Genomic DNA, 15,624 nt, shown 5'->3' with positions numbered 1-15,624 from the left:
GAGGAGTAAAGAAATGAGTAAAATAAACCCAAAAATATTCACATTTAAAAACTGCTTCAGGGAATCTTGGAAAGAAACAAACAACAACAACAACAACAAAAAAAGCAACACAAAGTTCGCTGTGGATTCATACGGAAGCGTATTGCATTCACTGGATATATATAAAAAAAAAAAAAAATTGACAGCTGATCTTGTAATTACAAGAAAAGATCTCGTATGGAAGTATATACATAAAACAATTTAGAAACCTGATCTTTTCTCATAATTACGAGATCCTGATCTCGTAATTACAAGATCATTTCTCGGAATTACGAAATCCTGATGTGTAATTATGAGATATTTTCTCGTAATTACGAGATTAGCGGTCAAATTCTTTTTATCCAGTGATACAATACGCTTACGCAGATTCATAACACTGGTCAAAAAAAAAAAAATAAAAAAAATTCTTGCATGGTCTCTGAACTGATTTAGGGTAATTTTGGGGTGCTGAATCCAAATCTGAGCTCAGATTTCCTCTATCACATCACATTTTTTTTACAATCTGCAAGTTCTCTATTGACAGATTACACAAAGGCTGCTCACTCATTGAGGAGTTTGACACCACTAATCACAAAAACAGCTTCAAAAGCACAGCTTTTAAACTATAGTAAAAAAAAAAAAACACCACACAAGAAAAAAATGTGTTGACCAGTGTTATCAGCTCTTTAATTTAGGATTTTTGTGCACTGTTGCAGTGTACTTTTTATTACTGATATTCAGTATTTTATTACTGGAGTAAACCAAAAACAACAACAACAAAAAGCACCTTATACTACAAAAAATACAGTAGTTTCTTGTTTGTTTCTTGGTTATTTGAAACAGCTTTATGATGTCATAAAGAGCCAATGCTCTCACACAGGCACAGGCATGCTGTTATGGGAGTGCGGTTAGTACTTTGGCGCTACACAAATAAAGTGAATTTTCAGGTTCTGGATCATACTGTAAAATGTCAACTTGCACGTTCATTCTAATTTTTCTATCAAAATTCTTCTTTTTAATTTTTTCTATTTTTAAAGACTAGCAGAATGCACCACTTTGCATCATTAAAACCCAAATCGTGGCAGTTCGTCCAATCCCACCTTCAAGTCTTTGATGGGGATCTCCAGGTGCTTTTGGATGACGTGACTCCAAATGGTCTCGAGGTTGGCCAGGACGGCCGTCAGCGAGCCTCCTGGGCCAGCGTGCACGCTGAGTTGACCTCTGACCACAGGCCAGTGCAGGTCGTAACAGTCCGACGGATTCACATAAAGAGCCTGGGGAGACAAGGGGACACTCACAGGACACTCGGGAAATGGGAGCGTTTGATTTGACAGGCCAAGCGTGCCGCAGCCCGTGCGGTCGCAGAGGCAAAAACTCGGGTCTGGGAGGAGTTTGGGGAGGCTATGGAGGAGGACTATCGGTCGGCCCCGAAGAGATTCTGGCAAACCGTCCGACGCCTCAGGAGGCAGAAGCAGCTCTCCACCGGCATTGTTTACGGTGCGGGTGGGGAGCTGTTGACTCTGACTGGGGATGTTGTTGGGCGGTGGAAGGAGGACTTCGAGGATCTCCTCAATCCCATCGTCACGTCTTCCGAAGAGGAGGCGGAGACTGGGGACCCAGAGGTGGACTCATCCATTACCGAGGCAGAAGTCACCGAGGTGGTTGGAAAGCTCCTCGGTGGCAAGGCTCCTGGGGTGGATGAAATCCGTCTTGAGTACCTTAAGTCTCTGGATGTTGTGGGACTGTCGTGGCCAACACGCCTCTGCAACATCGCGTGGCGATCGGGGACAGTGCCTCTGGATTGGCAGACCGGGGTGGTGGTCCCTCTGTTTAAGAATGGGGACCGGAGGGTGGGTTCCAACTATAGGGGGATCACACTCCTCAGCCTCCACAGTAAGGTCTATTCCAGAGTACTGGAGAGGAGAATTCGACCGATGGTCGAACCTCGGATTCAGGAGGAGCAGTGTGGTTTTCGTCCTGGTCGCAGCACACTGGACCAGCTCTACACGCTCCATCGGGTGCTCGAGGGTTCATGGGAGTTCGCCCAACCAGTCCACATGTGTTTTGTGGATCTGGAGAAGGCGTTTGACTGTGTCCCTCAGGGCACCCTGTGGGGAGTGCTCCGGGAGTACGGGGTCCGGGGTCCTTTTCTAAGGGCTATCCAGTCCCTGTACGACCGCAGCAGGAGCTTGGTTCGCATTGCCGGTAGTAAGTCAAACCTGTTTCCAGTGCACGTTGGCCTCCGCCAGGGCTGCCCTTTGTCACCGGTTCTGTTCATTATTTTTATGGACAGAATTTCTAGGCGCAGCCAGGGTGTAGATGGGGTCTGGTTTGGGAACCACAGAATCTCGTCTCTGCTGTTTGCGGACGATGTGGTTCCGTTGGCTTCGTCAAATCAGGACCTTCAGTGTGCACTGGGGCGGTTTGCAGCCGAGTGTGAGGCGTCCGGGATGAAAATCAGCACCTCCAAATCCGAGGCCATGGTTCTCGACCGGAAACAGGTGCTTTGCCCTCTTCAGGTCGGTGGAGTGTCCTTGCCTCAAGTGGAGGAGTTTAAGTATCTCGGGGTCTTATTCACGAGTGAGGGACGGATGGAGCGTGAGATCGATAGATGGATCGGTGCAGCGTCTGCAGTGATGCGGTCGCTGTATCGGACTGTCGTGGTGAAGAGAGAGCTGAGTAGGGGGGCAAAGCTCTCGATTTACCGATCGATCTACGTTCCAATCCTCACCTATGGTCATGAGATTTGGCTCATGACCGAAAGAACGAGATCGCGGGTACAAGCGGCCGAGATGAGTTTCCTCTGCAGGGTGGCTGGGCGCTCACTTAGAGATAGGGTGAGGAGCTCGGTCACTCGGGAGGAGCTCGGAGTCGAGCCGCTGCTCCTCCACGTCGAAAGGAGTCAGTTGAGGTGGCTCGGGCATCTTTTCCGGATGCCCCCTGGACGCCTCGCTGGAGAGGTGTTCCGGGCACATCCCATTGGGAGGAGGCCCCGGGGAAGACCCAGGACACGCTGGAAGGATTACATCTCTCGGCTGGCTTGGGAACGCCTTGGGGTTCCCCCGGAGGAGCTGGAGGAGGTGTGTGTGGATCAGGAGGTCTGGGCGGCTTTGCTTGAGCTGCTGCCCCCGCAACCCGACTCCGGATAAAGCGGAAGAAAATGGATGGATGGATGGATGATTTGACAGAAACAATACGTGCACTGACCTCCTCGCCCACCAGGTAGTGAGGATGGTGAGACGTGTTGGTCCACTTCACCCTAGAGCTGCTGTCCAGGACCGCCGGACGGATCTGACAGTTATATGCCCGGGCCTGACAAACAAACAAGTTATTGTAAAATAATTTATTTATTTACAATCCACCAACCGTCTGATTCTTGCAACAATTTCAAATATGAGTCGGTTACTTCAGAGACTTACAAAAAGGAAGGAAGGCACAGATGTTTGTGCTCACGCTGACAGGATTTTGCTGATTAATTATTACCCAGAAGAAACTAATCAACAACCTAACGATCTCCGTCTCTTCCATAGAGAAGACTGATTATATCAGACTTGGTATCAAGAGATTCATGAAAAAACAAACAAACAAACAAAAAAACACTCAGAGCGGAGTATCTCCAATAAAACTCATGGTCGAACATCCCACGGCACTGGCTGCCTTTGAGACGCACCTACACGGACTTCCACCAACAGCCAACAAAACTTTCCATCATCACCAACATTTTCCATAAAATCCAAAAAACCTTCTGGTATGGTGGCAACTGACATCATGAGGTGCGCTGAACTCACTGTGATCCAGTGACTCCAGCAGCATCTGTCATTTTGTGAAAACTGAGCATATGGCTCAAAAGGTGCATAGATAAACACACCTCCAAATGTGAGCTGTTGGTGGCGCTAAAGCACTGGAGGTACAGACATCAAACTTAATGAAAAGAACAGGTCTGTTTACAGTAAGTCAACAAAATTTCAAATCTTTTAGCCATGAAATGTGACGGATGAAGTGCAGTGTTGAAATTCCCGTCCTATCAGCCTCAGTGGCACTCAGTCAGTCAAATCAACAAAGAATCTGCTGACATCTCTCAGATTTCTGTAAATCTTGGTGAGATGATTGAGATTCATGAGAAACTGTTTGAAGAGTGAAATTGGAAAGCATTATAACCTCAAGAGATCAATTTCTTTTGACATCACGTTGAAAATGAAATTAGCCGGTGAGCAATTGCTAGTAAAAATAGACAAGATATGTTACTATAGGTGCTTTTTAAGTGAACATGATGCATATCTGCCCATAGCTCAGAGGCTGTCAGAGTGCCCATCACAAAATATTCAGTGAATGTTGTTGAGGCCATAAGCTAAATTTGAATGATACATTTGAAAACTTCGATTTGGTGAAATTCTCTTCTGGTCGATGAAATGCGTTTATGGAGCTTTAAAATAAAACACCAAAACCAGCTCTTTAGCAGCTACATCTTCTGAGATATGGCCATTTAATAAAGTCACAAAGGTGAGCGAATTAGCTGAAAATTCATTAACATGTATCTCACTAATTAAGAGGACATGAGCAAAAATATGACAGTTCTGGGAGTTACTCTTGAATGTCAAACCCCACAAAGATTTATCTGAGATAAATATCTGAGATCAAAGAACCTGAGAGATTCTGGCAGATTCTTTGTTGATCATAATGACTCAACACAAACTGCTAAACACCAACTTACTAAATCACCCAGCTGACATCCTGCTGACCCAAGAAAGTAACTGTTGGGATGTCAAAAAGTCATTGAATCTTTCCTGTAGTCACAGATTGGAGTTGGGTTCGATAAATATGGCGTACCTGTTCGGCAGAGACAGGCGTCCTCCGCACGCCAGTGGACATCTTCTTGGACCAGATGGCCTGGTCCACCATCTTCAGACCATTCTGTCTCTGATCGTTACTCTCAGGTTTCTGCAGGTCACACAGTAAACAGAGCTTGAGTGGCGGCAAACGTGAGCGTTTTTGTTTTTTCATGGATTAACGACGTACATTCAGACCGTCTCTGAGCAGCCATGGGTCCTCAAACCTGGGCTGGCCACTTTGTTTGTGTCTGCGTGCAATCACGTGCGGCACAGTCATAGGGAGTGTGTCCGTCGCTCGGCCGATGCGCAGCATCCTGGAGCCAGGGTGGATCACCACCACAAAATTACTCTGTACCTGCTGCAAAATAAATATATACAAACAAACAAACAAGAATATTAACACATGAAATGAAGTTGATGGGAATAAAATGTAATGTTTTGGATTTTAACAGTCTGCAGTGAAATTCTAAATGTACATTTTGCATATTGTTCCAATTGTTTTCTAATTTCTGGTACACTCCAAGGTTTAGCAGTTTTACTGTTCAGTGCCTTGTTTAGGGGCACTTAAACACCAAGGCAACTGTGTAGGCTGCGCTCCAACTGGTCAAATTGACGTTCCACACAGTATGACAACATGGACAAACTCATAAGGTTTTGCACTCCAGAAACCAATCATTTGAGGCTTGTAGTCAGCATCTCAGCATGTCCAGCAACCTCACAAAATTACTTTTTCTAAATTTGCTGTAAATTTCAGCAATCATTCCACATCTGTGCAAAATTTTGTGTGTGTTTTTTTTTGTATTTGTGTCTTGGACAACAGCAGAATTCTGATATGGTCCAAGCACAATTACAGAAGTTTCCACCTTCCCGTTGTAATGCACTGAGTTTACCCCGTACCAGATTTCTATATTTGCTTCTGAGCATGCGAGAAAAACGGGTAGATTGTTTTGTACCGAGTTTACCCTTTCTGCGTGTGAACCAGAATCATGTTAATAGACGGGATATTTTTTCCTCCATAAATTGACACCAGCTCTCAGTCCTTTCCTGCAAACAATAATGCGTCTTTCTCTCTCAAATTTTCATAAGTAAATGCTGTTGGCCTGGTTTCTTATTTATAAGCAAAATTATTCTCCTAATACATATTTTATATGGAACAATACAGATGTTTGTTACAAAAAGAACTCCTTATTTTTAATCGGTTAGGGATGGTATTGTACAGGTGAAACGTTTCAATAAAGAGGGAAAACTGTTTAATTACCAATAATTTCTCTGTTATGATAGTCTTGTCCATCCAAATTGGAAGTCCCAAAAACCGTCCACCTGGTCGTTACTGTGAGTTTCTCTGTGAATTTTCAGACCTTTTGTCTGACTTAGTGCTTAGCTCAGATAAGATAATTATAGTGGGCTATTTTAACATCCACACTGATGCTGAGAATGACAACCTCAACACTGCATTTAATCTATTATTAGACTCAATTGGCTTCGCTCAAAATGTAAATGAGTCCACCCACCACTTTAACCATACTTTAGACTTATGGTATGGAAATTGAAGACTTAACAGTATTCCCTGAAAACCCCCTTCTGTCTGATCATTTCTTAACATTTACATTTACTTTAATGGACTACCCAGCAGTGGGGAATAAGTTTCATTACAATAGAAGTCTTTCGGAAAGCGCTGTAACTAGGTTTAAGGATATGATTCCTTCTTTGTTATGTTCTCCAATGCCATATACCAACACAGTACAGAGTAGCTACCTAAACTCTGAGTGAGATAGATTATCTCGTCAATAGTTTTACATCCTCATTGAGCACAACTTTGGATGCTGTAGCTCCTCTGAAAAATAGAGCCTTAAATCAGAAGTGCCTGACTCCATGGTATAACTCACAAACTCGCAGCTTAAAGCAGATAACCCGTAAGTTGGAGAGGAAATGGCGTCTCACTAATTTAGAAGATCTTCACTTAGCCTGGAAAAAGAGTCTGTTGCTCTATAAAAAAGCCCTCCGTAAAGCTAGGACATCTTACTACTCATCACTAATTGAAGAAAATAAGAACAACCCCAGGTTTCTTTTCAGCACTGTAGCCAGGTTGACAAAGAGTCAGAGCTCTATTGAGCCGAGTATTCCTTTAACTTTAACTAGTAATGACTTCATGACTTTCTTTGCTAATAAAATTTTAACTATTAGAGAAAAAATTACTCATAACCATCCCAAAGACGTATCGTTATCTTTGGCTGCTTTCAGTAATGCTGGTATTTAGTTAGACTCTTTCTCTCCGATTGTTCTGTCTTAGTTATTTTCATTAGTTACTTCCTCCAAACCATCAACATGTTTATTAGACCCCATTCCTACCAGGCTGCTCAAGGAAGCCCTACCATTAATTAATGCTTCGATCTTAAATATGATCAATCTATCTTTATTAGTTGGCTATGTACCACAGGCTTTTAAGGTGGCAGTAATTAAACCATTACTTAAAAAGCCATCACTTGACCCAGCTATCTTAGCTAATTATAGGCCAATCTCCAACCTTCCTTTTCTCTCAAAAATTCTTGAAAGGGTAGTTGTAAAACAGCTAACTGATCATCTGCAGAGGAATGGTCTATTTGAAGAGTTTCAGTTAGGTTTCAGAATTCATCATAGTACAGAAACAGCATTAGTGAAGGTTACAATCAATCAATCAATCAATTTTTTTTATATAGCGCCAAATCACAACAAACAGTTGCCCCAAGGCGCTTTATATTGTAAGGCAAGGCCATACAATAATTATGTAAAACCCCAACGGTCAAAACGACCCCCTGTGAGCAAGCACTTGGCTACAGTGGGAAGGAAAAACTCCCTTTTAACAGGAAGAAACCTCCAGCAGAACCAGGCTCAGGGAGGGGCAGTCTTCTGCTGGGACTGGTTGGGGCTGAGGGAGAGAACCAGGAAAAAGACATGCTGTGGAGGGGAGCAGAGATCGATCACTAATGATTAAATGCAGAGTGGTGCATACAGAGCAAAAAGAGAAAGAAACAGTGCATCATGGGAACCCCCCAGCAGTCTACGTCTATAGCAGCATAACTAAGGGATGGTTCAGGGTCACCTGATCCAGCCCTAACTATAAGCTTTAGCAAAAAGGAAAGTTTTAAGCCTAATCTTAAAAGTAGAGAGGGTGTCTGTCTCCCTGATCTGAATTGGGAGCTGGTTCCACAGGAGAGGAGCCTGAAAGCTGAAGGCTCTGCCTCCCATTCTACTCTTACAAACCCTAGGAACTACAAGTAAGCCTGCAGTCTGAGAGCGAAGCGCTCTATTGGGGTGATATGGTACTACGAGGTCCCTAAGATAAGATGGGACCTGATTATTCAAAACCTTATAAGTAAGAAGAAGAATTTTAAATTCTATTCTAGAATTAACAGGAAGCCAATGAAGAGAGGCCAATATGGGTGAGATATGCTCTCTCCTTCTAGTCCCCGTCAGTACTCTAGCTGCAGCATTTTGAATTAACTGAAGGCTTTTTAGGGAACTTTTAGGACAACCTGATAATAATGAATTACAATAGTCCAGCCTAGAGGAAATAAATGCATGAATTAGTTTTTCAGCATCACTCTGAGACAAGACCTTTCTGATTTTAGAGATATTGCGTAAATGCAAAAAAGCAGTCCTACATATTTGTTTAATATGCGCTTTGAATGACATATCCTGATCAAAAATGACTCCAAGATTTCTCACTGTATTACTAGAGGTCAGGGTAATGCCATCCACAGTAAGGATCTGGTTAGACACCATGTTTCTAAGATTTGTGGGGCCAAGTACAATAACTTCAGTTTTATCTGAGTTTAAAAGCAGGAAATTAGAGGTCATCCATGTCTTTATGTCTGTAAGACAATCCTGCAGTTTAGCTAATTGGTGTGTGTCGTCTGGCTTCATGGATAGATAAAGCTGGGTATCATCTGCGTAACAATGAAAATTTAAGCAATACCGTCTAATAATACTGCCTAAGGGAAGCATATATAAAGTGAATAAAATTGGTCCTAGCACAGAACCTTGTGGAACTCCATAATTAACTTTAGTCTGTGAAGAAGATTCCCCATTTACATGAACAAATTGTAATCTATTAGACAAATACGATTCAAACCACCGCAGCGCAGTGCCTTTAATACCTATGGCATGCTCTAATCTCTGTAATAAAATTTCATGGTCAACAGTATCAAAAGCAGCACTGAGGTCTAACAGAACAAGCACAGAGATGAGTCCACCGTCCGAGGCCATAAGAAGATCATTTGTAACCTTCACTAATGCTGTTTCTGTACTATGATGAATTCTAAAACCTGACTGAAACTCTTCAAATAGACCATTCCTCTGCAGATGATCAGTTAGCTGTTTTACAACTACCCTTTCAAGAATTTTTGAGAGAAAAGGAAGGTTGGAGATTGGCCTATAATTAGCTAAGATAACTGGGTCAAGTGATGGCTTTTTAAGTAATGGTTTAATTACTGCCACCTTAAAAGCCTGTGGTACATAGCCAACTAACAAAGATAGATTGATCATATTTAAGATCGAAGCATTAAATAATGGTAGGGCTTCCTTGAGCAGCCTGGTAGGAATGGGGTCTAATAAACATGTTGATGGTTTGGATGAAGTAACTAATGAAAATAACTCAGACAGAACAATCGGAGAGAAAGAGTCTAACCAAATACCGGCATCACTGAAAGCAGCCAAAGATAACGATACGTCTTTGGGATGGTTATGAGTAATTTTTTCTCTAATAGTTAAAATTTTGTTAGCAAAGAAAGTCATGAACTCATTACTAGTTAAAGTTAATGGAATACTCAGCTCAATAGAGCTCTGACTCTTTGTCAGCCTGGCTACAGTGCTGAAAAGAAACCTGGGGTTGTTCTTATTTTCTTCAATTAGTGATGAGTAGAAAGATGTCCTAGCTTTACGGAGGGCTTTTTTATAGAGCAACAGACTCTTTTTCCAGGCTAAGTGAAGATCTTCTAAATTAGTGAGACGCCATTTCCTCTCCAACTTACGGGTTATCTGCTTTAAGCTACGAGTTTGAGAGTTATACCATGGAGTCAGACACTTCTGATTTAAAGCTCTCTTTTTCAGAGGAGCTACAGCATCCAAAGCTGTCTTCAATGAGGATGTAAAACTATTGACGAGATACTCTATCTCCCTTACAGAGTTTAGGTAGCTACTCTGCACTGTGTTGTTATATGGCATTAGAGAACATAAAGAAGGAATCATATCCTTAAACCTAGTTACAGCGCTTTCTGAAAGACTTCTAGTGTAATGAAACTTATTCCCTACTGCTGGGTAGTCCATCAGAGTAAATGTAAATGTTATTAAAAAATGATCAGACAGAAGGGAGTTTTCAGGGAATACTGTTAAGTCTTCTATTTCCATACCATAAGTCAGAACAAGATCTAAGATATGATTAAAGTGGTGGGTGGACTCATTTACTTTTTGAGCAAAGCCAATAGAGTCTAATAATAGATTAAATGCAGTGTTGAGGCTGTCATTCTCAGCATCTGTGTGGATGTTAAAATCGCCCACTATAATTATCTTATCTGAGCTAAGCACTAAGTCAGACAAAAGGTCTGAAAATTCACAGAGAAACTCACAGTAACGACCAGGTGGACGATAGATAATAACAAATAAAACTGGTTTTTGGGACTTCCAATTTGGATGGACAAGACTAAGAGACAAGCTTTCAAATGAATTAAAGCTCTGTCTGGGTTTTTGATTAATTAATAAGCTGGAATGGAAGATTGCTGCTAATCCACCGCCCCGGCCCGTGCTACGAGCATTCTGACAGTTAGTGTGACTCGGGGGTGTTGACTCATTTAAACTAACATATTCATCCTGCTGTAACCAGGTTTCTGTAAGGCAGAATAAATCAATATATTGATCAATTATTATATCATTTACCAACAGGGACTTAGAAGAGAGAGACCTAATGTTTAATAGACCACATTTAACTGTTTTAGTCTGTGGTGCAGTTGAAGGTGCTATATTATTTTTTCTTTTTGAATTTTTATGCTTAAATAGATTTTTGCTGGTTATTGGTAGTCTGGGAGCAGGCACCGTCTCTACGGGGATGGGGTAATGAGGGGATGGCAGGGGGAGAGAAGCTGCAGAGAGGTGTGTAAGACTACAACTCTGCTTCCTGGTCCCAACCCTGGATAGTCACGGTTTGGAGGATTTAAGAAAATTAGCCAGATTTCTAGAAATGAGAGCTGCTCCATCCAAAGTGGGATGGATGCCGTCTCTCCTAACAAGACCAGGTTTTCCCCAGAAGCTTTGCCAATTATCTATGAAGCCCACCTCATTTTTTGGACACCACTCAGACAGCCAGCAATTCAAGGAGAACATGCGGCTAAACATGTCACTCCCGGTCTGATTGGGGAGGGGCCCAGAGAAAACTACAGAGTCCGACATTGTTTTTGCAAAGTTACACACCGATTTAATGTTAATTTTAGTGACCTCCGATTGGCGTAACCGGGTGTCATTACTGCCGACGTGAATTACAATCTTACCAAATTTACGCTTAGCCTTAGCCAGCAGTTTCAAATTTCCTTCAATGTCGCCTGCTCTGGCCCCCGGAAGACAATTGACTATGGTTGCTGGTGTCGCTAACTTCACATTTCTCAAAACAGAGTCGCCAATAACCAGAGTTTGATCCTCGGCGGGTGTGTCGTCGAGTGGGGAAAAACGGTTAGAGATGTGAACGGGTTGGCGGTGTACACGGGGCTTCTGTTTAGGGCTACGCTTCCTCCTCACAGTCACCCAGTCGGCCTGCTTTCCCGGCTGCTCGGGATCTGCCAGAGGGGAACTAACGGCGGCTAAGCTACCTTGGTCCGCACCGACTACAGGGGCCTGGCTAGCTGTAGAATTTTCCACGGTGCGGAGCCGAGTCTCCAATTCGCCCAGCCTGGCCTCCAAAGCTACGAATAAGCTACACTTATTACAAGTACCGTTACTGCTAAAGGAGGCCGAGGAATAACTAAACATTTCACACCCAGAGCAGAAAAGTGCGGGAGAGACAGGAGAAGCCACCATGCTAAATCGGCTAAGAGCTAGTAGCTACGCTAAGCTAGCGGATTCCTAAAAACACGCAAAGTGAATAATGTGTAAATAATTTAGAGGTGATTCAGCAGAAGGAGTGCTTTAGTTAAGGCACGTAAAGATTACACTGGGAAACAAATCGTAATCTAGATAACTAGATCAATCTAACTGCGCAGATTAAACAGCTAACAGATACAGAAAAACACCGCTGTGCTCCGGAACAGGATGTTACAAATGTTACAAAGATCTTCTTATGGCCTCAGACAGTGGACTCATCTCTGTGCTTGTCCTGTTAGACCTCAGTGCTGCTTTTGATACTGTTGACCATAAAATTGTATTACAGAGATTAGAGCATGCCATAGGTATTAAAGGCACTGCGCTGCGGTGGTTTGAATCATATTTATCTAATAGATTACAATTTGTTCATGTAAATGGGGAGTCTTCCTCACAGACCTGTGAGAAATCTTGGAGTCATTTTTGATCAGGATATGTCCTTCAATGCACATATTAAACAAATATGTAGGACTGCTTTTTTGCATTTGCGCAATATCTCTAAAATTAGAAAGGTCTTGTCTCAGAGTGATGCTGAAAAACTAATTCATGCATTTATTTCCTCTAGGCTGGACTATTGTAGCTCATTATTATCAGGTTGTCCTAAAAGTTCCCTGAAAAGCCTTCAGTTAATTCAAAATGCTGCAGCTAGAGTACTGACAGGGACTAGAAGGAGAGAGCATATTTCACCCACATTGGCCTTTCTTCATTGGCTTCCTGTTAATTCTAGAATAGAATTTAAAATTCTTCTTCTTACTTATAAGGTTTTGAATAATCAGGTCCCATCTTATCTTAGGGACCTCATAGTACCATATAACCCCAATAGAGCCCTTTGCTCTCAGACTGCAGGCTTACTTGTAGTTCCTAGGGTTTGTAAGAGTAGAATGGGAGGCAGAGCCTTCAGCTTTCAGGCTCCTCTCCTGTGGAACCAGCTCCCAATTCGGATCAGGGAGACAGACACCCTCTCTACTTTTAAGATTAGGCTTAAAACTTTCCTTTTTGCTAAAGCTTATAGTTAGGGCTGGATCAGGTGACCCTGAACCATCCCTTAGTTATGCTGCTATAGACTTAGACTGCTGGGGGGTTCCCATGATGCACTGAGTGTTTCTTTCTCTTTTTGCTCTGCATGCACCACTCTGCATTTAATCATTAGTGATTGATCTCTGCTCTCTTCCACAGCATGTCTTTTTCCTGGTTCTCTCCCCTCAGCCCCAACCAGTCCCAGCAGAAGACTGCCCCTCCCTGAGCCTGGTTCTGCTGGAGGCTTCTTCCTGTTAAAAGGGAGTTTTTCCTTCCCACTGTCGCCAAGTGCTTGCTCACAGGGGGTCGTTTTGACCGTTCGGGTTTTTCTGTAATTATTGTATGGCTTTTGCCTTACAATATAAAGCGCCTTGGGGCAACTGTTTGTTGTGATTTGGCGCTATATAAATAAAATTGATTTGATTTGATAAGATCCCTGTGACACATAAAAAATTTGTGATTATTTTTCATGCTATTCCATCTAGTGGCGTCCTGCTCTATAAGGGTTGTACTTTTCCTCCTATTGCAACACCTAATAATAATAATAATAATGATAATAACAATAATAAAACAATATGTTTTCAACCAGCATCCTGTTAAAAAAAAAAAATCCATACCTTATTCCAATCTGAATGCATCTCTGTCCCATATGTAATTTCAACCTAGATTATTAAACTTGTTCAAGACTTATGCTGAGAAAAACTGTGATCTCTTCCTAATAGATATCTACTGATTTATAAAGTTAAAGAAATCTCCTTTCAAATCATTTATTGCTATTATCCTGTCAAATCTTTTCTAGTAAGATTCACGGACACTGATGGGTCTCGCACTTTTTGTAATAAACACCCAGAGGCTGTCTTCCATTTACTTTGGACATGTGAACACACATGGAGTTTATGGCGAGGCTTTTGTCCTTAAAAAAACAAAACAAAAAAAAGAACAGAAATAAGTATTGTTTGGTTCTACTTTTTATAGTAGAGATTTGGATGATGCTTATTTTCTTTGTAATCTCATTTTATTTCTGGCCAAGTTTATATCCATCAATGTAAGATGTTAAAAAATAAACCTTTTTATTCCTTTAAAAAAGAAACAGAGTCCTCTGTTAAGACATTATCTAACAAAGCAACTGTGGTCAAAATTTAATGTATTCTTATAATTTCATTTTTTTTTACGTTGTGTACTCCATTCTTATTTCATTTATATTTTGCTTGGAACCCCTGGCGTTGTATTTGTATAATTTTATTTTTTTCGAAAAACAAAACAAAAAAACAACCTAAGGTTTAGACACGCCCACACCTACCTGTGGAGAAGGGGGCGTGGCAACCGGCAGCTACTTTTCATTGAAAGCAAAACCTACAAAACAAACTTTAAAACATTTTTTTTTAACATATTATTCCACTAGAAGTGTGGCTTTCATCTCCTGAGCAGTTTGTGCTCCTCGTCCTTCTCTCACCTCCTGCAGGAGCTCCGGGACAGCAGGAGGAGCTATCGGCCTCTTCACCCCGCGCTGCTGCTCCTTCTCTTTCTCCTTTTCCTTCTCTTTGCCGTTTTCTTGTTCTTTCTCAGCCTGAGTCATGATCACCGTTCGATTAGCTTTGAAGAACGAGCAACACACGAGAAACCGTCCACCGCGTCTTCTTAGTCACGTGACAGGAAACATCGCGCTCCTTTCATTGCAAGTTTAAACCAAAATGAGCATTACCGCCCCCTCTCGGAGTGGCGAACAACTACGCCACCTGCTGATAAGCTTTATATAACTGCAAGAAACAATGCAGCACTGCAGTGTATATGAAGTCATTTTTATTCATTTTCTGCACCAACATATTCAAATTAAAACATAACATTTTCTAAAGCATAAAACATATTCAATGTTACATAAAATACAGTCATATAGCTTTAAAAACTCATCAATGCATCAACAGAAAGTGGCATTTAGCTGACACCCCAAAGACAGTACGGAGGTTCCTGTTATTAATATTTTCAGATTGAGATCAAGAATCTTTATTGTCATTGCACAGTTGTACAGGGTATATTAGCACAACAAAATTGGGGCATAGTCGTCCTCCTCTGTGCAACCCCAAAAAACATAACTAACTAAACAAGGCATGCATTTATCAAAGAAAGACACTACACACAAACTGAAGAGCTAAAAACATAGAGACAAATGTATGACGTAAGAAAGATTATTGCACATGTTGATTATATAAAAATGATTCCACATTCATTTGTTGTGTAAGTAAAGGGGCCTTACTAAAATACGAAATGGAGCGAAATGGGGACTGATGATCACAAAATTGGGGTAAATGATTATCTCATCATGCCCGCCTGAGACATCCGGTGCTACACAGGTCCTTTAGGGAGGGCAGAGGCTGGCCAATGGGTTTTTTTGTGCTCTCTTAATGATCCTCTGAAGTACCTTTTTGTGGTACAGCTAGTGAACCACACAGAGATGCAGTACATTATCACACACGATGGAGTAATGGTAGAAGACGGTCATCAGTTCCCTCTTCAAGTTGATCCTCCTGATGGCCCTCAGTAAGTGGACCCACTGTTGGGTTTTCGTTGCGACCGCTGAGGTGTTGGAGCGTCATTATAGGTCTGTATCCATGTGCACACCCTGGAACCGGAAGCTGGATGCCCTTTCCACACATTCCACATC

At 42.0% G+C, this 15,624-nt stretch overlaps 1 protein-coding gene across 1 annotated transcript in view; it reads right to left on the bottom strand.

The window, feature by feature from the left end:
- actr8 (actin related protein 8) overlaps positions 1-14,625 on the bottom strand; it is a 40,900-nt gene extending 26,275 nt beyond the window's left edge. The window contains exons 1-5 of the mRNA XM_034171683.1: positions 14,419-14,625; positions 5,035-5,205; positions 4,846-4,956; positions 3,226-3,330; positions 1,119-1,292 (exon numbers count right to left, since the gene is read on the bottom strand). Of these exons, the coding sequence (XP_034027574.1) occupies positions 1,119-1,292; positions 3,226-3,330; positions 4,846-4,956; positions 5,035-5,205; positions 14,419-14,541 (684 nt within the window). The 5' untranslated portion in view covers positions 14,542-14,625. The remainder of the gene's footprint in view (positions 1-1,118; positions 1,293-3,225; positions 3,331-4,845; positions 4,957-5,034; positions 5,206-14,418) is intronic.
- Positions 14,626-15,624: the final 999 nt, after the last annotated feature.

The sequence above is a fragment of the Thalassophryne amazonica genome, chromosome 6 (genome assembly GCF_902500255.1).
Source record: "Thalassophryne amazonica chromosome 6, fThaAma1.1, whole genome shotgun sequence".
In the NCBI taxonomy this organism is placed as follows: Eukaryota; Metazoa; Chordata; class Actinopteri; order Batrachoidiformes; family Batrachoididae; genus Thalassophryne; species Thalassophryne amazonica.
This window is presented reverse-complemented; position numbering and strand designations above follow the sequence as displayed.